General features: G+C 54.9%; 1 protein-coding gene across 1 annotated transcript in view; it reads left to right on the forward strand.

Moving 5' to 3' along the window:
- Positions 1-23,810, forward strand: part of KDM4B (lysine demethylase 4B) — a 132,122-nt gene that overhangs the window by 25,677 nt on the left and 82,635 nt on the right. Inside the window, 1 exon segment of the mRNA XM_081803684.1 lies at positions 21,008-21,173. Coding sequence (XP_081659810.1) covers positions 21,033-21,173 — 141 coding nt within the window. The 5' untranslated portion in view covers positions 21,008-21,032.

Consider the following 23,810-nt stretch of genomic DNA (forward strand, 5'->3'; position numbering starts at 1 on the left):
CGCTTAACGACTGAGCCACCCAGAATACCCTCCTTTTGCATTTGTTAATTGGCTTTCTGCTGTAAGAACCAGCTAGCTGTCTTCTCTTCCCCATTTGTTTATTTATATCCATGTGGACTCGTGGATTCTTACGTGACTCAGTAGGTTATAATCCATCGCTAGCATTATGTGTTTGGTTGCTCCAGTGGTCCCAAATTTATCCAGAGGGAGAGCCCCATCACGCTGGCTCCATGTGTCTTTCAACATGTCCTCACCATTCCCTGGGTGCTTCCTAACTTCCGGACACAGTGAGTGTCCCAGGCCTATCGTGTACTCTTCCTGCCCCGTGCTCTGGGGTTGACCACTTCTCCAGGGAGCCTTGGTTCTTCTTGTGGACAATGGCATTTAGAAACCAAGATCTGGTGTTCGCTGTGCTCATTGCCACTGGGGTGTCTTTGCTTCTAGGCCCTCTTATTGGCTAGGGCTGGGAGTAAACACACATGTGCATATATCTAGTGTTTGTGTGCATGTGTGTATACATCACACACACACACACATGCTCAGATGTTTCTGCTTCCGGTCATCCACGTATATGCAGTGGTGCCCATGAGTTTACACTGATGCTTCCAGTCCCAGTCTCCCACACAGGCTTCTTGCTGTCCTCCCCGTTCCTTGTTCATAACTCCCTCTCTGTCGGCAAGAACCCACCTCATCACCAAGAGTAAAAGAAGCCTGCGGAGTAGAAGTTAATACTTTGTTGTATCTTTATTTCTGGGGCATATGGCTCCAAAATTGTGTTCAAAAGTGGCCTGGGTTAGTTCTTCATTTTCTTCTTTACTGTGGTTATATTATTACCTGAAATATGGTTTGCTTTAGTTGTCTCTGTTCTGTATTTGTTGTAGAATACCCCCCCGCCCCCTCAATTCTCATTGATTTCATTCATTCATTCAGTAGGTGGGACATTAGCATGGTTCCGAGTCCAAGTGCACAAAGGCATCTGGAGAAAAGTGTCCTCACTCCTCCCTGCAGGGAATGATCTCACTAGTCGTTGGCTTATCCTGGCTTACGTTTTTTTATCTCCACTTTTTTCACATGAAGGGTGGCATCGTGGGGATCGCTCGTGAACTTTACTCTTTTCACTGAAGGACACATCCTGGAAACCACCTCACCTGGCCATGGAGATGTCCTCTTCTGCACGGTGTCTGCTTGGGCACAGTTAATTCAGCCTCTGCTGTGTGTGGGCATTTAGGTTGTTTCCAGTGTCTTGCAGATGTAAATGGTGCTGCAGCTAATGCCCTTGTCTGTTAGGTATTTTTGTATTCGTGGAAGAGTATCTTCAGGGTGGATTTCTAGCAGTGAGATTGCTGGGTCAAAAGTTAAGTGTAAATGTGTTTTGTCAGCTTCTGCCCAGTTCCCTTCCAGAGGGTGGTATGGGTTTACGCCTGTCAGCCCTGTGGGATGACAGGTCTGGTCCCCATAGCCTCACCAGCAGGATGTGCTGTTCTCTTTAAAATTATCTGCCAATCTGAGAGGTGTGAGAAGTGGGGGTCTCAGTGTGGTTTTAATTAGCATTTCTGGAATGATGAGTGAGGCCGAACAGTATTTAATATGTCAAGGGCCATTTTTGTATCTTTTCTTTGAACTGCCTGTTCATCTTTTTCAATCGGATTTACTCACCACCACCCCCAACTTTTATTTATTTATTTATTTATTTAATTTTATTTAAAAGACTTTATTTATTTGACAGAGAGCAGAAGCAGGGGGAGCAGCAGAGGGAGAGGGAGAAGCGGGCTCCCTGCTCAGCAGGGAGCCCGTTGTGGGGCTTGATCCCAGGACCCTGAGATCATGACCTGAGCCGAAGGCAGACACTTAACCGACTGAGCCACCCAGGCACCCACCATCCTCCCAACTTTTAAAACTTCAGCATACATTAGGGAGATGAGCCCTTTGTGGTATGTTTGTAAATACTTGCTCTGAGTTTCCCAGTTTTATTTTGACTCTTTTTAAAAAAGATTTATTTATTTTAGAGAGAGCGATTGAAAGAGAGAGAGCACAAGCAGAGGGAGGGCCAGAGGGAGAGGGAGAGAGAATTTCAAGCAGACTCCCCACTGAGTGCAGAGCCCGACGCTGGGCTTAATCTCACAACCCTGCGATCATGACCTGAGCCGAAATCCAGAGTCAGATGCTTAACCAACTGAGCCACCCATGTGCCCCTGCAATTTGTTTTTTTAATGGTGGTTTGTTTTTTTGTTTGTTTTTAGTTTTTTTGCCCTGAAGAAGTGTGTGTGTTTTAAGATAATTTGTGATAGAGTCAAGTTTATGGATCTATCTTTTATTATTGCCTCTGGATTTGGAGTGCTAGTTGGAAAGCCTTTTTGTATGCTGAGTTGGAGGGGAACTCACCATGTTTTTTTCCAGTACTCATATGGTCACATGCTTTCCAAGCAGACCCCTCATCCATTTGGAGTTCATTCCTGCTGATGGTGTGAGGTACGGGTCCGACTGTCTTTTCCCAAATTGTTGCCCTGTTGCCCCGGCGCTTTCCAGGGAGAAAGCCTGAGAGAACGTAGAAGGACATGCTGTGAAAAGTGTAATCCTCACAACGATAAGGCTTTGCCGCCTCGGTAACAGGCCCCAACTGCCCTGTCATCACTTTCTCTGGAGTTTTGGTCTCTTTTTTTTTTTTTTCCCTTGCTCTGTCGCTGTGATGTTAAGCATCTTCTCATGTGCTGGTTGGATGTTTATCTTCTTTGGAGAAATGTCCGTTCAGATCTTTCATCTATTTGCAGGTTAGGCTGTCTTTCTGTTGTTGATCCTTAAGAGTTCTTTAAATATCCTGGATATAAATCCCTGATGCAATATAAGATCTGCAGATATCTTCACCCATTCCGTGGGTTGTCTTCCCTTTCTTGATTATGTCCTTTGAAGCACAAAGTCTAATTTATCTGTTTTCTCTTTTGTTGCTTGTGCTGTTGGTCTGGCATCTACAAACCATTGCCTAACTCACAGTCACAGAGATGTAATTCATGTATTTTCTTCTCTGAGAGTTTTATAGTTTTCACTCCTATGTTTAGATATGTGATCCTTTTGAGTTAAGTTTGCATGTGGTGTGAGGTAGGGGGTCCAGCTTCATTCTTTTTCATGTGGGTATCCAGTTGAAAAAACCGTTCTTTCCCCGTTGAATGGTTGTGGCAGCCTCCTTGAAAATCACTTGGCTTCACAAGTGCGGGTTTATTTCTGGACTGTCAACTCTCTTGCACTAATTTCTTTTTTTTTTTTTTTTTTAAGATTTTTATTTATTTATTTGACAGAGAGAGAGCGAGAGCAGGAACACAAGCAGGGGGAGTGGGAGAGGGAGAAGCAGGCTTTCCGCCGAGCAGGCAGCCCGATGCGGGGCTCGATCCCAGGACTCTGGGATCATGACCTGAGCCGAAGGCAGATGCTTAACGACTGAGCCACCCAGGTGCCCCTCTTGCGCTAATTTCTATGTCCATCTCTTTTTTTCTTTTTTTAAGATTTTATTTATTTATTTGAGAGAGAGAGAGAATGAGAGACAGAGAGCACGAGAGGGAAGAGGGCAGAGGGGGAAGCAGACCCCCCGCCGAGCAGGGAGCCCGATGCGGGACTCGATCCCGGGACTCCAGGATCACGACCCGAGCCGAAGGCAGTCGCTTAACCAGCTGAGCCACCCAGGCGCCCCTCTATGTCCATCTTTATGCCGCTACCACACTGTCTTGTTTACTATGGTTTTGTCACCCTGAGTTATATCTGGTCTCGGGGGTGAGAGTTAAGGAAAATGATGTGGTTCTTACATTTCCATGTAATGAGACCAGACCCTTCTTAGTTGGGAGCAAGACAGCCTGGATGCCCGCCACTTCCCTAGCTGAGCCCTCATGACTTCTACGGTGGCATTTCAGCATCCGTGAGGATATGGGGGATTTGGTGAGATACTTGTAAATAAGAGGCTCTTTCGCCAGTATGCAAAGATTGATGAAACATGTCGCTTTTTCATCTCTTTCAAACAGGAAGGATCTGAAATATGTGTTCGGCAGGTTGGGTCTTTATCAGGTCCTGAAACTGGATGGTAGTGTGGTGTCAGCTTGCTTTTTCTTTTCTTACCAGTTTGGATCTTTTTACAGCCACTCTCCTCTTCCAGCTAAAACCTGCTGTGCAGTGAGCTTCAGAGGACAGAAGTAAAGGTGGTTTTTTTTTTTTTTTTTGAGTTTTTATTTTGAAATAATTTTAGACTTACTGAAATGTTACAAAGACAGTACAGAGAGTTCTTGGGTACTTTTCAGCCACCTCCCTAATGTTAGCATCTAACATAACTGGAGAAGAATGACCCAAAGTAAGCAAGGAGCATGGAGGAATAGTATTTAGCCTTTCTTCAGATTCCCCTACTTGTCACACGCATGTCCCATTTCTGCCTCAGAGCCCCGTCCGGGACCCTGTAATGCATTTAGTTGTCAAATCTCCTCCGGCTCCTCTGGCCTGGGACTGTTTCTCATTCTCTCCTGATCTATTGTGATCTCGACACTTTTGGAGAGCACTGGTCAGGGATTTTGTGGAATGTCCCTCCACTTGGCTTTGTCCGGTGTTTTCTTGGGATTGATGAAGGTTACGCGGTTTGGGGCAGGCTGCCTTCTCCGTGCAGGATGTTGGTGTGTCTCTTTGCTGGTGATGTCAACCTGGATCCCATGCCAGGAGTCTCCACTGGAAAGTTACTAATTTTCCCTTTGGGGACTGTGCAAATACCTTGTTTCCTCTCAAACTTTTGCCTGTCCATTGCAGCGCCTGTCTGTGGATCCTCCCTGCCATAGTTGTTACTGTGATATTCACATAGTGACTTTGTATCACCCTCACTGCTTCTCCATGTTCAAATTAGAATTCCTTTGTAGAAAAGGGCGGTCCCTTCTCCCTCGTTTATGGTACGTTTTTAATTTTGCATTGGCGAAGACTTAGGCGATTTATTTTATCCTGTGGGTTATAGTCCAGTACAATCACTATTCTGTTGCCCGAATTGTCCTTGCTTTGGTCATTGGGCATGCCTTCTTTGGGGTCCTGTGTCCTTCCTTCATGACCGCATCCCCTGGGGAGGGTTGCCTTCCTTCCTGCTCCCATGAGATGCTCAGGCTCACCTGGTATATTCCCTACCCCAACCCTGAAGTAGACCACTTCTCCAAGGAGGAGAGTGGGGACCAAGGAGTTCCTTAGGTTGGAGAACGATATTTGAACCATGATCTGGGTGCTGGGTGTGCGCAGTGCTAGGGGGCGTTGTGGCTTCTTCTGTCAGTAGACAGAGCTTAGAAATGTGAATCCTAACCCATGCCTGCATGCCTGTCTGTGTTTATTTTTGTGTCTATCTATCTGTATATATATGTTTTTCAAAAACCCATGAGTTGGTTCATACTTATCTGATGGTAGAGTGTTCGGGTCAGTGGTCCTTCTGAGACTTGGGATGCTTCCCTGCCCTGTGAGGGGCATGCACAGCCCTTGCAGGCTTGGGTGGACAGCAGGGGATGCCAGGCCCCGTTTGAGGGCCCCTTGGGGCTCATGGCCGTGGAAGAGCAGGCCCAGTTGGACAGTAAGCCCTTCTGGGTCAGGTGGCTGAGGGAGTAGGTGAGGACTCCTTTCCTGTCTGGCCCAGAGGCTGCCTGCTCAGCCTCTCAAAACCCTAGATGCAGCTCCAGGGCAAGAGTGGGCAGTGTGGTCTGGTATGGGCCAGCCCTCCGAACCCACCCTGAGGGTCCGTCCTGGGCAGCTGAGAGCTGATAGGACCAAGGGCCTTGGGTACCTCAGCCAGGGTGGGGAGGCCAAGCCCGTGGGGTCCCCAGACATGCCACCAGCTGGTGGCAGTTCCCAACGCCTTGGCCTTTAGGTACAGCTGGCTCTTTCTCTGTTTCCTGCTCCTGCTGCTTCCTGGCCCCACCTGCCTGCCCTTTGCAGAGGCCACTTTGTACGCTGCTTCGGCGTCTGCCTACTCACGGTGGGCACATTGGAATAACTACATCTTCTAATGGTCAGATTGTGCCTTTTTAAGAGAGAAAATGGTCAGACTGTGCCTTTTAAGGGCATCGATGTCTGATGTCTCAGGTCGTCACTGGAGGCTCTTACCTTGCTGCAACCGGACTCCCCTCCCGAGTTCTATTCTTAGCGCCCCAGATTTCCCAGGACCCACAGTGAGGTCAGCGGCTGGGCTGGGCCAGCCTGGGCAGCGGGAGGCATCAAACCCAGCCTGCCTGGGCCTTTTTGTTTTGTTTTCTTTTTAAACGTTACTGAGACTTTATTTTTTAAAAAACCATTTTGGAATTTGCAGAGAAATTGAGAGTGTTCCCCCCCCCACACACACACACTGATTCCCCACTGGGCTGTTCTGTCGGGCTGGGACCCTGTTGCAGTTAATGGACAGTGTTGATACCTTCTCAGTAAGCAAAGTCCACAGTTTATTCCGATTTCCTCAGTTTCCCCCAATGTCCCTTTTCCATCCCAGGCTCCCATGTGACATGGGGTCATCACGTCTCCTTGGGCTCTTCTGGGCTGGGACAGTTTCTCAGACTTCCCTGGTGTTTGATGCCCCTTGACAGTGGCGTGGAGCATGGAGAAGGGGTTTTTGTAAGAAGCCCCTTCCTTGGATTTGTCTGGGGTTTTTCTCATGGTAAGACGGGGGAGGGATGGGTTTTGGGAGGAAGACCCCTGAGTCAAGTGCCCTTCTCCTGACGTCACTGCAGACGTTGGCCTCAGTCCCCTGGCTGAGGTGGGCAGTCAGGTGTCTCCACTGCAAAGTCACTCTTCCCAGTTTCTATGCTGTTCTATTTGGGAGGAAGTCACCGTGCCCGGCCCACACTTCAGGGCCCTCTGATCCCTCAGCCCCAGACTGCCTTGTGCCCAGTGGGCCTGTGGTCGTGTCTGAGGCCAGGCCCTGGCATCCCAGAGCCCCCAGGGTGGCTGCCGGCCAGCCGTGGAGGGCCCGCAGCCCCTGAAGGAGCCGTGGAGGTAGGTGAGCCGCGCCCCTTGTCCACTGTGGACATGGGTCAGGGTGGGTGGAGGCCTCACTTCGGGCTGTGGCCTGGGAATTGGGACCTGATCCCAGCCCCAGAGCTTTTAGCCTCTCAGCATGGGGGTCAGTGCTCTTGGCGAGGGCAGAAGAACCCACGACATTGGTGGCCCGGCAGCCATGGGTAGCAGCAGATGGAGGTCTGTCCAGCTGAGAACCACAGGCCCTAGTGGTCTTGTGTTTCAGACCATGTGCTGGTGGGCGAGGCCCGCACAGGGACAGTTCCCAGTGATGAGGGAGACACGTGATCCCATCAACACAGGAGCGAAAGGTGGAGGCCGGCAGTTCGCAGCCTGGAGCCTGCACCATCCGTGGAGGTGGAAAGATCCCTCAGCTCCCCTGAAATCTGGGAAACACACTTGCACCTCGAAGCTGCTGTGTTAGTCTCCCTGTGCTGTTGTAACAACGAACTGCAGACTTACTGACTTAAAACAGCGCACACTGATGATCTTGGATCTGGAGGCCAGAAGCCCGACCTGGGTCTCACTGGGCTACCGTCAGGGTGTGGGCAGGGCTGGCTCCTCCTGGAGGCTCCGGGCAGGATCCGTTCTTCGTTCTTTGCCTTTCCGCCTCCTGGAGGCTTCTGGAGGCGCCACATTCCCCACCTAATGGCCCTTTCCTCCATCTGCATGGTGTGGGTGTGTCCTTGGGACCTCTACTGGTGTTGTCATGTCTCTTTCTCTGACTCTGACCCTCCTGCTCCACTCTTGGGAGGACACTGGGCCCACCAGATAATCCGGGATCCTCTTCCCATCTCAGGGCCCTTCACTTAATGCCCCCCCGCACCCCCGCCCAGCAGAGTCCCTTTTGCTGTGGAAGGGAGCGTGGCCACAGATCACAGGGATTAGGACCTGGACATCTTGGGGGCTGTGGTTCTGCCAGCCACAGCTTCCTGGAGGGGTTCCAGAGTCATCGGATTCTCAGACTCGAGCCTTGCCGACGGCAGGGGCTGGTGGGGCTGGGCAGCGGGGAAGGCTTCAGCTGCACAGGTGGGAGAGGCCCCCGGGAGAGCCGCCAGCAGTTTACCTCGCCCAGAAGATGTGTGCAGCCCGAGGTCCAGCAATCCCACAGCTTGCTGGTGTCGTTCAACCCTGGGCCTGACCCGTTAAAAGACAGTGAGATCTGTTTAATGGGGTCATGCCCAGGAATTTTAAAAACCAGAGAAAAATAAGAGAGAATTCCAGCCTACCTTGCGCACCGTGAGGGGTGTTGGTGAAGCTTGTGTTATGTGGAGAAAGTGTGTGGAACTGCATTTAACAAAGCCACTGCCCCCTGGGGCGAGCTGCCCTGCCCAGGGGGACAGGCCGTAGGGGACACTGGAGTCTTGGATGGCAGGCATATGAAGGCACAGAGGTGGGGGTGGGGCTGGGGATCCGGGAGATCTTGTGCTAGCAGGAGCTGAGGTGTCTGGAGGGGTGGGGGCAGGGAGGGTGGAAGAGCCAAGGTAGTGGCCATGGCCTGGATCATCAAAGGTCCTGGGGCTACACCCAAAGTCGGGAGTCTTGTCCGCCATCCATTCAGCAAGTACTGGGGGTCTCTGTGCCCAACTGTGAAGTCAGTGGTTGGGACCCTGCCCTCCGTGGGGTCTTGGTTCTGTACAGCCCCTGCCATGTTCTCTCCCTGTGCTCCCTGCTTGCTGGGGGCGTGGGCAGTGGCCACTGGGCCATGGTGTTGTCCCTGGGACTTTCCTCCTTGGAGGTGTGCCTTTCTGGCTGTTGGGGTTTGGAGGAGGCAGAACTTCTCATGAACCTCTCAGTAGCTGCCCGTACCTTAAGGTTTCCAGAAGCTTCTTTGGCTTAATTTGATTGTTTCATGGAGCCTCTCACTTCCTCCACTACTGATTTTTAGGAGCTGAGCTTAAAATGGGTAGTCACAGGAGGACTTTAATGGGGAAAGTGCTTATAGCTATGGATTTTAGTGTTCTTGCAAATTGGCAAGGAATTGGAAATGTCTGGATGAAGGCAAGCGTCCTTGGGCTACGCGCAGCTGTTTGGAATAGAATCTGGACTTAAGGTTTAAGCATGCAATCAATTTAGTTAATCGCGCTTTTATTTTGTGCATTTTAGGAACCATCACCATTGCTGGGACCTCATAGAAACCCCTGCCAGTTACCGGGGCACCTCTCATCACGGCCGTGGCTACAACTGGGTCTTCAAAGTAAGTGCCCAGGTGGCCGCGGGAGAGCAAGGCGCCGCCGCAGGCCACAGCCCCTCCCAGGCTTGCACGCACCCCGGTGGGAGAAGGTGGCTCCTGTTTGGTCCTGAGTTTAGGGGTGTCCAGGGTCCAGGCCAAGGAGCCTAGAACACCCTCTGGGGTTTGTTCTGCGGGCTGTTTCTTCTCTAGTCCATGCGCTTACGTTTGTGCCCTGGTCCTTCAGCATCTGATGCCTGGGCTACGCTTCACGTTGTGCATTTTGGGGGATGCTGGGCTCGCCCGGCTTGAGCTGCCCTGTCTGTGTCGTGTGGGTCAGGTGTGACAGTGCTTCTGGGCTCATCGAGGGGCATATTCACCCCATCCCATGTCCTACAGGAAATGATGACCAGTCACAGTGGAGTGGTGGCGGGGATCTTTAAGAATGGAGAATTATTTTTAAAATACCTTTAAAAGAATCCCGTTGCTCAGCTGTTCTGGGTTTTATGGCTGTCCACTTCCTCCTGTACTTTTTTTTTTTTTTAAGATTTTATCTATTTGTCAGAGAGAGAGCGGGCGCGCACACACACAAGCAGGGGGCAGTGGCAGGCAGAGGGAGAAGCAGGGGACCCGATGAGGGACTCGATCCCAGGACAGAAGGCAGACACTTAATGGACTGAGCCACCCAGGCGCCCCGCTCCTGTACTTTTCTAATAAAGGGGGGACAGAGGGTTTTAAAGAAGTGGCCTCTGATGGTGGTCCAAGGCTATGGCTCATAAGAAGAGAGGGTACAGGGCAGGGCGCCTGGGTGGCTCAGTTGGTTAAGCGACTGCCTTCGGCTCAGGTCATGATCCTGGAGTCCCTGGATCGAGTCCCGCATCAGGCTCCCTGCTCGGCAGGGAGTCTGCTTCTCCCTCTGACCCTCCCCCCTCTCATGTGCTCTCTCATTCTCTCTCTCAAATAAATAAATAAAATCTTAAAAAAAAAAAAAAAAGAAGAGAGGGTACAACCTAATCATCTCTTGGCTCATATCCACGGAGCAGGGGTTGGGAGGGGCGGTGACCTGCATGAAGGGTTGGTCAGTGTGGGATGAACAGTCCTGTGTGCTCCCTGGCCATTTCACATTGGCTGCTCCTGGTAGCCTGAGAATCGTGTTCAGTGTTGAGCTCCAAGGCCACAAGGCTAATTGGGCCAAGCATGGGCTGGATTGTGGCCTTCTCTGTTCCGCCATGATTTAGGAACTCAGGGAGATGGACAGTGGAACTCAGGTGCCCCTTTAGGAGGGGTGAAGTAAAGGTTTTGACTCTTGAAGGGTAGACTTCGGGCATCTGGTTCTGGGGTCAGCACACTGTGGTCTGCAGACCAATCCGGCCCACTGCCTGTTTTTGTAAGTAAAGTTTTATTAGCACACAGCATTCATTGACATGTCATCTCTGTCAGCTTTCTCCTCACAGTGATAGAATCTAATGAGCAGTTGTGACAGAGACTATGTGACTTGCCAAGGCGAGAGTATTTACTGTGTGGTCCTGTACAGAAAAGGTGCACTGCCCTTGACCTAGGTTCATTTGTTGCTCGCTGGGGCTGGATGGTTTGGAAATGGTCTGTTCTGTGTCTCTTCAGACATTGATTGCCTTTACCCTTAAAGCTTGTGCTTTGTTGTAAGGCAACCAGATCACTAAAGCTTGGCTGTTGTCTTTGTACCCAATGTGATCAATGTGACATGTTCTGTGTGTGTAGCTTGCCCCCATGCGGCTAGATTAACCTTTAGCGGTCCCTTGCTGCAGTCATCCTGACCTGTCCTCTCCCTCGATCAGTCCATTTTACAGCTAAAGAAACTGAGCGCCACAGCTGGAAGGGGTGGGAAGGTTCTCTGGCGGAGGGCGGAGATGTGAATGAAACTACTGGCTCCTTCTCCAGAAGGCCTGGGGCGTTCAAGGAGATCAGAGTCCTTGAGACAAACCAGACTGGTTCACTGTGGCCTGGCAGGTCTCCAGTAGGCTGCTGCGGACTTTGTAAAAAAATTCATTTTTATGCAGACAGAATTCATATGCTGTAATAGTCACCCTTTAAAGTGTACAATTCAGGGCGCCTGGGTGGCTCAGATGGTTAAGCGTCTGCCTTCGGCTCGGGTCGTGATCCTGGGGTCCTGGGATCGAGTCCCACATCGGGCTCCCGGCTCAGCGGGGAGCCTGCTTCTCCCTCTGACCCTCTCCCCTCTCATGCTGTTTCTCTCTCGCTCGCTCTCTAAAAAAAATAAATAAAATCTTTAAAAAAAAATAAATAAAATAAAGTGTACAATTCAGTGATTTTTAGTATGTTTGCACAGATATGCAACCGTCACCACCACCTAATTCCAGAGTATTTTATCACCCTGAGAAGAAACCCATCTTGGAATGTAATGTACATTAAGCAGTCACTCCCCGGCCCCCGCGGGCCCCCTTCCCGTCCACGGATGAGCCCGTTCTGGACGTGTCACACGCTGGACTCACACCGTGTGGCTTCTGTGTCTGGTTCCCTCCCTGAGTGTCGTGGGCTCAGGGTCTGTCCCTGGGGCAGCGCGTGGAGGGATGCACTGTGTTTAGCCGTTCATCTGTCAGTGGACTCTTAGGTTCTTTCCACTTCTGGGGTATTACGAACGATGCTGCTGTGAACATTCGTGTACAAATTTCTGTGCAGACGTATGTTTTGCTTTTCTTGGGGGGATGCCTTGCGTGGAACTGCTGGGTCATGGGGTCCTTTTATGCTTCACCTTCTGAGTTACTGCCACCCTGCTTCCACAGCAGCCGTCCCATGTCCCGTTCCCCCAGCCATGGGCGAGGGCCCTGGACAGCCCCTGCCATGCCCAGGCCCGCCAGCGCCGACGTGAAGTTGCAGGGCGAGGTTGTTTGTGGGGGTCTCATGTCCAGATACAGCTTCTGTTGACGCGGCCCCCGCATCTGGCTGCCCCCTGCGGATCTAACACTGCGACCCGAGGGGGGCTGCTCTTCCTGCTCCGTGGCCTGGGACATCGTCCATGTCTGTTTAGACTGTGGGGAGAGCAGGGGTTGCGGACCCCTGTTTATAGCTCCGTCCCGTTTCCAATTTTCTAGAAAGTGCTAATGTCTGAGTGAGTGTGGGCAGATGCGCTCGTCTCCCTGAGATGTGCCACGCAGCAGCAGTCTCCGGGTTGGAGGGATGTGATGACTGTTCCTTCTTTCTTTGCATGATGGATTTTTCACATGGCACTTGCTGCAGACTGAACAGTGCTCCCCGAGAGTGCCCGCACCCCACTCCTGGGAGCATGTGACTATATTCCCTCGCCTGGGAAAAGGGTCTTGGCATCTGGGATTTTGTGAAGGCCCCCGAGATGGGAGATGTTACTGGATCATCTGGGGCCCCAATGTCAACACAAGGGTCATTACGAGAGCAAGGCAGAGGGTCAGAGTCTGAGAGATGGGCAGACCCCATGCTGAGGGCCGTGAGGATGGAGGAGGGGCCGCGGGCCAGGGATGTGGCCCCTTTGGAAGCGGGAAAAGGGAGGGAAGCTCCAGAAAGAACTCAGCCCACGTGGGATCCAGGACAGACTTCTGGCCTCCAAAAGGATAAGATAATAAAGTTACAATGTTTTAATCCATTAGGTTTATGGTGCTTTGTTACCGCAACCATAGAAATGAATGCATAGGGTTATGGGTGATTCTTCCTTTGGGCTTTTTGGACTTTGTATGTCTCTCAGATAAACGTTAGGCTAGTTCTCGGTCTGCTGCTCATGGCTCCCCACCTCTTCAGTGCACGAGAACCTGGTCCAGCCACACCGCCTTCCTCATGGCTCTTGACCTTGCACTTTGTACTTGGCCCTGGCCTCCTGCCTTCCTGTCCCTGGGAGGCGCTCTGCCTGCTGTGTCCCCTTCTGTCTCTGTGATCATTTCAGGCCGGCCAGTATGGTGGGAGCAAGTCTGGCATCCTCTCTGGGCTGCGCCTGGTACTTCTGCCCACTGCCTGCCCTCGTGAGCTGTCCTTCTGGGCCCCTGCTCCCACTGGCCCGTTTCTCCTGCTGCTCGGAATGCCACACAGAAAGCTCCCCGAGCTGTAGTGCCACGGGCCACAGGGCGAGGGTTCTGTGACCCCGGGGTCGGCAGGTGGTTGCCCCCCTGCTGTGTGGGCTCCACGAGGCCAGGGATGGTGTAGAGAACCTGGGGCATAGTTGGAGGAGGACATGGAGGACGTTGTACTGTCTTCCTTGCTGCGCACAGACCACACGCAGAGCTACTCGTGGGACATGGCCCACGTGGGGGGCGGGGCGATGGGGGTTGGAGGGGGCCCTTGTGTTAGCTCCGTAGGAGGTTCTGTCTTGATCCCTGGTGAAGGAATACAGGCTCCTCCTGGGCCCTGCTCCTGCTCGGGGGCCCCTCTGTCGCCAACCCCTACTGGGAGCTGGGCTTTGTTGGCAGAAGCCGTACGGAGGTGGGAGCAGGGAGCTCAAGGCTGGGCTGGGAGGTGTGAGCTTCATCCAATGGCCAGACCGCCTGGCATGGGGACTAGTGCGGGCAGGTGGAGGTGAGGGCCCGGGATAGAGAGCTAGGGGAGAGATGCTCCCTTGGGGCAGGGGATGGGCCTCACCGAGAAGGACTGCGGTCCCCAGGGAACTTTCAGACCTTGTGTCATGGAGCCCCTAATACTTTTCAAGTCAAGTGTAGTTAAATGTTTCTCAAGGTTATGCTTCCTTGTAAGGTTCCATTTGCTCAGAGGACGTATTTTCCAGCATACTGAATGTCAAAACCTCAAAGATGCAGGTCCTGCTCATTCAGTTTCTGGAAGATGTCTGCCATTGGGCTTCATAATCCCATGGGGTCAGTCTCTGAGCTCATCAGTCAGAAAACCAGGCTGACTCCCGGGCAGGGGCAGTCCTCTCATCTCTGATTCTGGCTCCCATAGAGACGGACAGAGTGTGCGCTGGCTGAGGGGCTGTCCCCTGGCAGTGGGAGGCCCATCCCTCAGGCGTTTCTCACCCACTCCCTGGGGCGGCTCTTGCGACTCAGTGCACCCCCACTGTCAGGATCTGGGGGGGACGTCTGCCCCAGGGTTGGAGTCTAGATATGGGGAGAGCCTTCTGCTCCCGAGGAGGTGGCAGCTGTTGGGGGTGGGTGTTGGGAAGGACCGCCACCCAGCCAGGCAGTGTGGTGCCCGTGGTGTTGGAGGACTCCTCAGGGTTGCCAGAGTGTCCCGTCCCCAGCTCATGAGTCCCTGCATTTGAAGACTGTACCGGGTCAGATGCCAGTGTAGTTCAGCAGCCCAGGAGGGCTTCCCTGGGCCCAGGTGACCGTGACCCAGAGAACGGCCCAGACTCCAGCAGGTAGCCCCACTCAGCCCGGCCCAGAATCTCTGCTCTTGGGACACATCCCTGGGCTGACAATGCTCTTGTTCCTCTTCGGGGTGTGGGGCGGAGCTGCCGGGGACAGCGGGGCACTGCCTCCGCGCGCTGTGATCGTTGGTCCCAGGTGATGGACCACAGGGGGCTGGAAGGGCATTCAGGGCAGGAAAAAGTGACCTTAAAAAAGTAAGAGCTATATTGAGAAGTAATTCACATGTGTGCAGTCCACCCCTTTGGAGTGTGTACTTGCTGTTGTTGGCACATGCGGATACGTGCTCGTAGCCTCAAAATGAGGAGCAGAGATAGGGATGCTTTCTTCTCCTGTTCAAGGTTTTGTGGGTTGGGTCAGGAGAGTCGTAGCCGGGGAGCCCACCAAGAGGCCGCCCTTCCTGTTGGAGGATACACCCGGTGGACACCCAGCTGGCTCTGTCTTCAGGATGCTGGCCAGTCTCTGCACAGGTGGTGGGGCCTGGCCCAGGCCTGCGCCTCCTGCATGCTGAGCATGTGGCTGGAAGCTGAGCGATACTCAGATTGAACCGGTGAGGAGATGAGGACGCCAGGGTTCCCGTCGTGTGAGGGGGCCTTGGCTCCCACAGCCCAGGGAGTCTCACGGGGCTGGCATGGCAATCCCGAAGAGCTTTTCCGAAACACGCTCACCTGAACTCACGCGAGCTTCCTTGGCTGCTGTAACCAATGGCCATGAACCTGGTGACTTTATTCTCTTCCGCTTCTGGGAGGCCACGAGTGTGGGTGAGTCCTGCAGGCTAAAATCAAGGCACTGGCAGGGTGGCTCCTTCTGCAGATTTCCAGGCAAAACTGATTTTCGTGATTTTTTTCAGCTTCAGAGGACTGCCTGTTCTCCCTGGCTTGGGACCCCTTCCTCGGATCCATCCAGCCTCTGCGCCCGCATCGCATCTCTCCTCTCTCCCTCTTGTGGAGATCCAGGATCATCCCCATCTCAGGGTCCTTAATTCATCTCACCTGCAAGGTCCCTTTTGCAGTGGAAGGGGGCATAGTCATAGGTCCTGGGGATTAGGATGTGGATATCTGGGGGGGCATTCTACTGCTCACCACAGTCTTGTCCCAACTAACCTCTCCCACCCGCCACGCCCTTTATCTCCCTCTTCCCAGCACTTGTCTCCTCCTTTCTCGCTCTTGGCAAGTTTTGTTGCCTCTGTCCTCGAAATGCATCCTGTCCCCTCCTCCTCACTACTGTTGTCCCTAGCTCTGCCCTTGTCTGCCAGCTTCCATGCTGGCCCTGTGCAGCCAGGCCCGACAGCAGAGCCTGCAGGGCCCAGGGCAAAGCGAAACCCCGACGTCCCTCATTGTAAAATGGAAGAAATTCAGGAGGGCGACAGCCAAGCGTTAAACTCGGGCTGGGGCGACTGCCGGGGTCTTGCCCCCACGATGCCGGCCCTGCCTGTAGTCCGTTTCCCACAGCCAGAGGGGGTTTCTCAAGATGTAAATGGGATCTGTGTCCTTGCTCTAGACCACCAGTGGCTTTCCGGTCAACCCACCGCAGCACATGCCCCGCTATGTGGCCTTCTTGGCCGGCTGGCCCCCACCGTGCCTCGCCGAGGTCTGCTCCCCTTTTCCTGGCCACCGCCAAGATCCTTCCCTCTGCCTGGGATTTTCTCTCGCCCCAGACCTCTGTATGACTTGCACCCCCTTCCTGTTCGATATTAAATTTGTCAGTCCCCGGCTTGGCTGCTTCTGGCTCCAAAACTTCAGACCTCCTGTTCCTTGGTCGGCCCTGGTGTTGGCTCAGCTGAGGAGGATCCCCAGCACCCAGGGGCAGGCGGGTGGGCTGCCAGAGGACCCGTGCAGAGTGCATACACACCGGCTTCGCATCTTCCAAGCTGCTGAGCATGCGGAGTTTCATGTGATTTTGTCAGCATGGACTGGAAACAGATCCAGAGAAGTAAAATCCCCTCCTCAGAAAGTTACACCTAGAATTACCAGATGACCCAGCAATTCTACCGGTAGAAATAGGCCCAAGAGAAATGAAAACGTGTGTCCACACAAAAATGTGTGCATCCATGTTCACAGCAGCACTGTCCACAATGGCCAAAAGGTAGAAACAACCCGAGTGTCCATTGATGGGCAAACAGATGCACACGGCGTGTCTCCCACCCACGGGCACGTCCCTCAGCCTCGAACAGGAGTGAGGCGCCCACACACGCTGCCCCGGGGACAGACCCAAGCCCACGACGCTCAGGGAGGGAACCAGACACAGAAGGCTGGGGTCTGGGGTTTCTTTATGGGGTGATGGAAATATTCTGAAACTGACTGTGCCGATGGTCATGCAACTCTGTGAACACACTAGAAACCGTGGAACTGTACGCATTAAGTGGGCGAACTCCATATGTGAATTATAGCTCCGTAAGGCTGCTCGCTAGCCCCCCATTAGAAAGAGGGAGAGTGGGAGGAGGACAGCAAGGAAGAAAGAGGAAGAAAGCTCTGCCCCTGAAGAAACAAGAGCGGGCTCTGCTCCACCACCACACGCCCAGAGATGTGTGAAGACACATGGGGACAAGGGGGGGAAATCTGAACAAGGGCGGATGTTGGATGACACTAGGAAACGGTGACTCGTGTTTAGGATGTCACTGTGTTACGCAGGGGTGTGGTCGTGATGCCCAAGATGCACCTGGAAGTGCTTTGTGAAAATACACGCATGCGGGGCGCCGGGGTGGCTCAGTCGGCCAAGCGGCTGCCTTCGGCTCAGGTCATGATCCCGGGGTCCTGGGATCGAGCCCTGCGTCGGGCTCCCTGCTCAGTAGGAAGCCTGCTTCTCCCTCTCCTCCCGACTCATGCTCTCTGTTGCTCCCTAACAAATAAATAAAGTCTTTAAAAAAATAAAAATAAAATACACGCATGCGTTAAGGACAGCAAAAGCAAGCGTGGCAGACACGAACATTGCTGCTCACCAGGCCCTTCCTGTGCTGCTTCCCGTAGGGCCCTGCACCCCTGCCCTGCTGGCCCGCCGAGCTGTGGCCAGGCGCACCCTCCACCGGGGGCCCCTTTCTCTCGGTCCCCCAGGCCAGGAAGAGGAAGACGGCTCCTCTGGGGTGAAAGGTGCGCTGCTGGGGGCGGGGGAGCAGATGCACACGGGAGACACGCCGTGTGCATCTGTTTGCCCATCAATGGACACTCGGGTTGTTTCTACCTTTTGGCCATTGTGGACAGTGCTGCTGTGAACAGGGATGCACACATTTTTGTGTGGACACACGTTTTCATTTCTCTTGGGCCTATTTCTACCGGTAGAATTGCTGGGTCATCTGGTCATTCTAGGTGTAACTTTCTGAGGAGCCGCCACACTGTTTTCCTCAGCGGCCGCCTCATTTTCCATCCCCCGCAGCCGTGTGTCAGGGTTCCCATTTCTCCACATCTCCCCAGCACTAGTTGTTGTCTGTTTTTTTGTTTTTATTATTTTTTTATTACAACCATCCTGGTGGGGGCGAAGCGTCTCTTGTGGTCTTGGTTTGCGTGGTCCTGATGGCTAAACATGTTGATCGGCATTTTGTGTGCTTGTTGGCCACGTGTGTATTTTCATTGGAGAAATGTCTGTTTGAGTCCTTTGCCCACTTGTTTACTGGGCCGTTTGTCTTTATAAGTATCCTGTTGTGAATGTGCCCACTTTTTGGCACACCACTGACCTGTGAAGAGCGCGGTGGTCTTTCTGGAGTGGCCTACACATTCCCTCAGGGGGCGCTCGCTTGGTCCTCTGCCCCCGCTGTGTTCCCAATAAACTGGGAGCTTGGCCCGGGGCTGCTGTTCGCTGAGATTCCTTTTTCGTTTCTTAAGTATGTACACGTATGATTTTTTATTTGCCTGCCTTCATAAAATGCGTCAAGGGTATGGAGTGTTGGGATTATAAACCATTTTAATTTTCTTCTTTGTATTTACCTACTCAGAACCTTCATTTCAAAAGGCACAAATAAGGCAGAGGAAAAATCACACATAATCCGCCGCTGAGCTGCATGTTGATGATGCCGGTGGTTGGAGTAAAGCGTGTCTCGCCGGCGTGCATGTGCAGAAAACCCACCTGCTGTCTCATCATCTGCTCTTTCCACCTCCTGGATGGGAAACTGCTCTCTGCATCATGATTTTTGATGTGTGAGGGAGCTCGTGTGGGCAGGACCCTGGGCTGCCCTGGCTCTGGCTGGGACGAGCTGGTCCCGGGGAGGTGGTGGGCGTACCACACTGCGCCATCCCCCCCCCCGCCCCCGCCGTGCCGGGTGGCGGACGGGCCGGAGACAGCCTCCACCGGAGGTGACACCGCTTGTCCCCTGTAGGCCACACGTGAGCTAGCCCGGGGGCAGAAGCAGCCAGCTGGCCAGGATCAGCCAAGCCAAGGATGGGAGCTGTTGGGTGTGGGGACTCAGGCCCTGCCACCTACCTGCGTGGGGCCTCGGCACATGATTTTCCCTGTGGCCTCAGTGAGCTGTGCAAAACGAGCTGATTGTGTGGAGTGGACGAGTCACCCACATCAGTCACGTACATGCTCATGTGCCCGCTGCCAACCAAGCTGGGCACTGTCCACGGCAGGCTGAGGGCTTAGGACCAGGGGCCACAACCAGGGGGGATCATGTCCAGCACAGGCTGAGTTGCTCACCCACACGAGACGGGTGGTTGGCAGGGTCACCTCGGGGGCTCACCGCACTGTGCCATTGGGGGGTGGCAGGGAGCAGGGTGGGAGTCGCAGGGTTGGGGGTGGCAGGGAGTGGGTGACGGGGGGGGAGTGGGCTGGTGGGAGGCTGGTGGGGGGTGGCAGGGAGTGGGGTGGCCTGTGGGCTTCGGGCAGAGGAAGCTGGTGTCGAGTTCGAGCTGGTGTCTTGTGTCTCATCTGAGGTCCCTGCCTAGGGAGGTCTCCCCACCACCCCGCCCTTCTGCGGCTCCCTCCATAACTAACAGCCCAGCTCAGTCCACACTGATGTTCCAAGAGTGTCAGAGTCAAGGTCATCCCCCTGGGCCATGAGCTCCCCCAGGATGGACACGCTGTGTCCTGTTGCCAGCCACGGAGGCCATAAGTGAGCCCCACATGGTGGCATCTGGTCTGGAGGGGAGAGGGCAGGTGGGTTGGGGGCTTGGGTGGGGCTGTAGGTACCGGGCCCTGGCTGCAGGCGAGGGGGCTGGCTTGGGATGGCGTGGTGGTCAGTCCCAGGGGCTGGTCAGGGCTCCAGTGAGGCAGCCTGCTGGGTGGGCAGCCTGGCTGTGGCCCAGGTCCTGTGGTACCTGCTGCTCTGGAGGGAGCTTGCTGACAACCCCTTTCCCTTTATTAAGCTGTGTTTTCACGTGGGTTCCCTGTGATTCCACCCAGAGCTATTGTCACACAGTGCCATGCACACTCCTGCTTGGTGGCCACGCCTCAAGGAGAAGCCTTGGGACTTGCTGTGTACATGGGGCAGAGGGCCATGGTGGGGTCCCAGCCCAGGTCAGTGATGACCCCCCAGGTCAGGGTCCTCAAGAGCCCTTACTGGCAGGCAGTATGACCATCAGAGCATGGCAGTGCTGTCCCCCTGGTCCCAGCCCCTTCACCATGGGTGGGGGTTGGGGTGTTGAGGGCAGGGCCTGGAAGGGGTGCCTGAGGCCCCCAGAACCTACTCGGCAGATACTGCAGGCCTTCGCAGCTATTCCTGGGCTCATGCTGCCCTCTAGTGCCTGCCAGGGGGAGTGCCATTCGGGGAGGCTGCGGCTGCAACTTGGCGACATGGAAGCCCCCGTCCAGGGCGGGAGGACTCCCTGGCCTTCTTTCTCTTTGCCCAGCTTACTTGAGGGTGAGAGGAAGTTGGGTTTGGCGAATTGTCTTCCCGGTTCTCAGGTCTGTACGCACTTGGGTTCTGACCTTTTCCAAGGGACTTTTCCCCAGAGTCTGTCCCCAAGCCCCTCCCTGCTTGGGATGGGCCACCGACTGCCTCGCTGGGTCCCCTTACCTCCTGGAACAGGAGGGGGCTACTGCAGCATGTGGCCTCCTCACCAAGAGGAGCCTGATCCCCAGCCTCTCTTCGGATATCCCCAGCGTATCAGCCACGCTCTCGGCTCCTATGCAGAAACTTCCAGGCTTGGTTGCAGCTGAGGGTGACACTCACACCCACAGCCTCACTCACCTTGGAAAGCCCACCACACGGGCTGCTGTCGGTGTGGGTATCCGGCTCCGAAGTAGATGCGTTGATTTGAAGCTGATGCCGGCAAACCTAGATAAAAAGTCCCCGACAAGGAAAGCTTTTCTTTCTCAGGGCCCCTGGATTGAAATTAGTGCTCCGGCTCCCAGTATTGCGTTGGCTCGGAGAACTAGGGCGCCTCTGTTTTTAATTAGTTGCAGTCATTTTGGTTTTTTGTGCCAGTGCGGAGAGATGGAGTTCGCTCCCAGGCTCCTCTCTGGCCCCAGCTTAGCTGCGCGGCCCCGTCTTTGTCTTCCCGAGGCTGCGGGTGTTTTTAGCATGTCCGGACGGGTGGTGGCATTGACGTGCTCACGCTCTCTTGTCCTCCCCTCACAGGTGTGACAGCCTCTCTGCGGCAGCCATGGGGTCTGAGGATCATGGGGCCCAGAACCCGAGCTGTAAAATCATGACGTTTCGCCCAACCATGGAAGAATTTAAGGACTTCAACAAATACGTGGCCTACATCGAGTCCCAGGGAGCCCACCGGGCGGGCCTGGCCAAGGTGGGTGACGCCCCGGGCCCAGCGCCACCTTCCACCAGCTCGGCCCTATGCGTGCCCCAGGCCCCGGGCCTGGCGTGGCCATGGCTGTGGCCGTGTTCACCGAGCTGCTCTGACCTCGTTGTCAACAGATGTTACGGAGTTCTTCCCGCGTGCCAGGCTCTGTTGTAGGCCTGGCATGCAGACGTGAGCCCCACAGCCCGTGTCCCCGCGGGAGCCGATGGCCAGGGCCAGCCTCGGGGGCAGTTGGCGCCTCGGGCTTCGTGGTGGCGACACTCAGAGCTGCTCACCCTGCGGCGGGAGGGCGTCAAGAGTCGGGGAAGACTTCTGGGGAGGCCGGTACCCGTGAACGGTGTCTCTCCTGTGGCGTGTCACTCGTGGACACATCCGTGCGTGCGCGTGGTGAGAGCAAACAGACAAACGCAGTCTGGGTTGCTTCTTACCGTGACCGGTTCGCGGGAAGCTGCGTGCGTGGCACCGCTCGCCCAGTCATTTGGAAGGTGTGTTACCTGCTTGTCTTGCGGCCTGGTGGCTCCCTGTGTACCTGGCTCTTCCTCCGTGGTGCCTGCTTCTCTGTTCTTGAAACCGAGGAGTCGACCTTTGTCCACAAAGGGCCAGAGAGTCATATTTTCAGCGTCGCAGGTGGGGCGGCCTCTGTCCCACGCTCAGCCCCGCCACCTTGGTGACCCGCGAGCCGGTAGGCGTGGCCGTGTGCCAATAAAACTTCACCTGTGCACGCCGAAATGTGAATTTCACGGGACTTTCGCTGGTCCCGAAACATTTTTCTTTTGTTGTTTTTTTTTTTTCCCTAACCATTTGAAGATGAGAAAAAACAACACCCCACATTCTTGGCTCTCGGGGCCGTACAAAAGCAGGCGGCGGGCGGGATTTGGCCCAGGGCCGCGGTTTGTGCCACCTGGCGGTAGTGGGGAGAGGGGTGTCCCCCCCAACCTGGTTGCGGTGGTTTCGTTACGGGTATCAGTCCCTCTCCTGGTTATGGTCATGCCTCTGATGTCAGCCCAAGGAGACACGGCGGGCAGTCCGCTTGCTGCGTCGGCTTCCCTCTTGATTTTGTTCATGTACACGCGCCAGCATGCATACGGCGTTCCACGGCCCGGACAGCTGGGGACCAGAGCCCCCACTGTCGTGTTACCTTTTCTCCTCCCGGAAAACTGCGTGAGGTCCCGGGTTCTTGCGGGTTTGGGGGTTTTCTGCCCGGCTGGCCGAGGGCAGGTGTCCGCTGTCGGGGACAGTTTCCTGCCTGCTCTGCCCTGTCGAGGGTCCCTGTTGGCGGGGGGGGGGGTGTTGTGGGGGGAGAGCCTCCTCTGCCTTGTCTCCTGTCGTTGGCCTGCTTTGACTTTCCCCGGGATGCGACAGCCCTTCTGTTTCTGGTTCAAGTTGTCCCTCGTGCTGGGAGGTGTCGCAAGTTGCTGTCCCGCACGGCTCTGCCTGGGGCACCGTGAGGCCCCCACAGCTCTCATCCCCGCTCCTTTCTTCTGTCTCACTGTCTGGGGCTCCTCTCTCCTGGCCGGCCCCCGGCCCTGGCCGTTTCTCGAGTTTTCCATTCACGGCGCTGTGGTGGCCGCGGGCTCCGTGTCCCCTGCGACCCAGGCCCCCCACGCCTCTACCTGCCTTTGCCCCTTCCCAGTTCATCTCCCTCTCGGCCTCTGTGCTTCTCCTTTGAGCCCCAGTGTTCCTGCTTTGAGCTCTAATCTCAGCGGAGTCATTTTTGGCTCATTTATTTGGATCGAAGGAAGCTGTTTGGACTGGGTGTTTCCTGAGGCAGGAGTTTCCTGGGTCTGTTTTCCCTCCACCTTTCGTTTTGTGTGCTCCTTTTCAGCTTCTCGAGGGGGATTTTGTGTGCGGCTTCCTCTGTGTGCGGGGCGGGGAGGGGCAGCATGGGGCGGGCACGGATTCTGTTGCAGCTTGAAGGACGTTGGCGATTGCAGAGGCGCGCTGACCGCGTGCACACACTCGTCCCTTCTCTCACCTGGCTGGGACCGTGTGTCGGGCCCTCGAGTCCCTCAGCAGCCTCCGTGCCGCTCTGGGGGGACAGATGGGGCTCGGGAGGCACGTGCCGGGGGCCTTGGGTAACCCCTGTCCCCTCGGATGGGGGTGCTTGGTTCTCAGGGCTGCTGGCCTCTTTGGAGAAGGAACACGGTGTCCTGCTGGCCCGAGCCAGCTCTGCAGGTGCCGATGTCCCCTCACCCTGGTCTCGTTGGTCTTGACCACCCTTCTTTGTGCATCTGTGTGTGTAGTGCTAGGGGTTTTCAGTTTCATCCCAGCTGTATTCTCCACCCCCCGCAAAAGCTCCGGTGGGATTGGGTGGGGGTGGCTGTTCAGCAGGTATAGCTGGGGCCAGGGGCCAGAGCCAGAAGAGGCTTTGAGGGTGTGGGGAGCCCCATTTTGGGGCTTTTGGGGCACCCCTGTCTTGTTCTTGGCTGTTCTGTGCATGCCCCTGCCCCCTCAGGCCAGCGCTGCACCCCCCTGCCCCCCCGCCCCCAGCCAGGCTGCTTGGGAAGCGCTCGGGCGGGAGGGAGTGAGGGAGGGGCATGGTGCTGGGTCCTGCGGGAGGGGTCAAGGTGCTTCAACGCTTGGGTGCATCCCTAAGGACTGTCCCTGCAGGCAGGAGGTGCCCCA

This window comes from Leptonychotes weddellii, chromosome 1, assembly GCF_054177405.1.
Source record: "Leptonychotes weddellii isolate Sample4059 chromosome 1, ASM5417740v2, whole genome shotgun sequence".
Classification (NCBI taxonomy): Eukaryota; Metazoa; Chordata; class Mammalia; order Carnivora; family Phocidae; genus Leptonychotes; species Leptonychotes weddellii.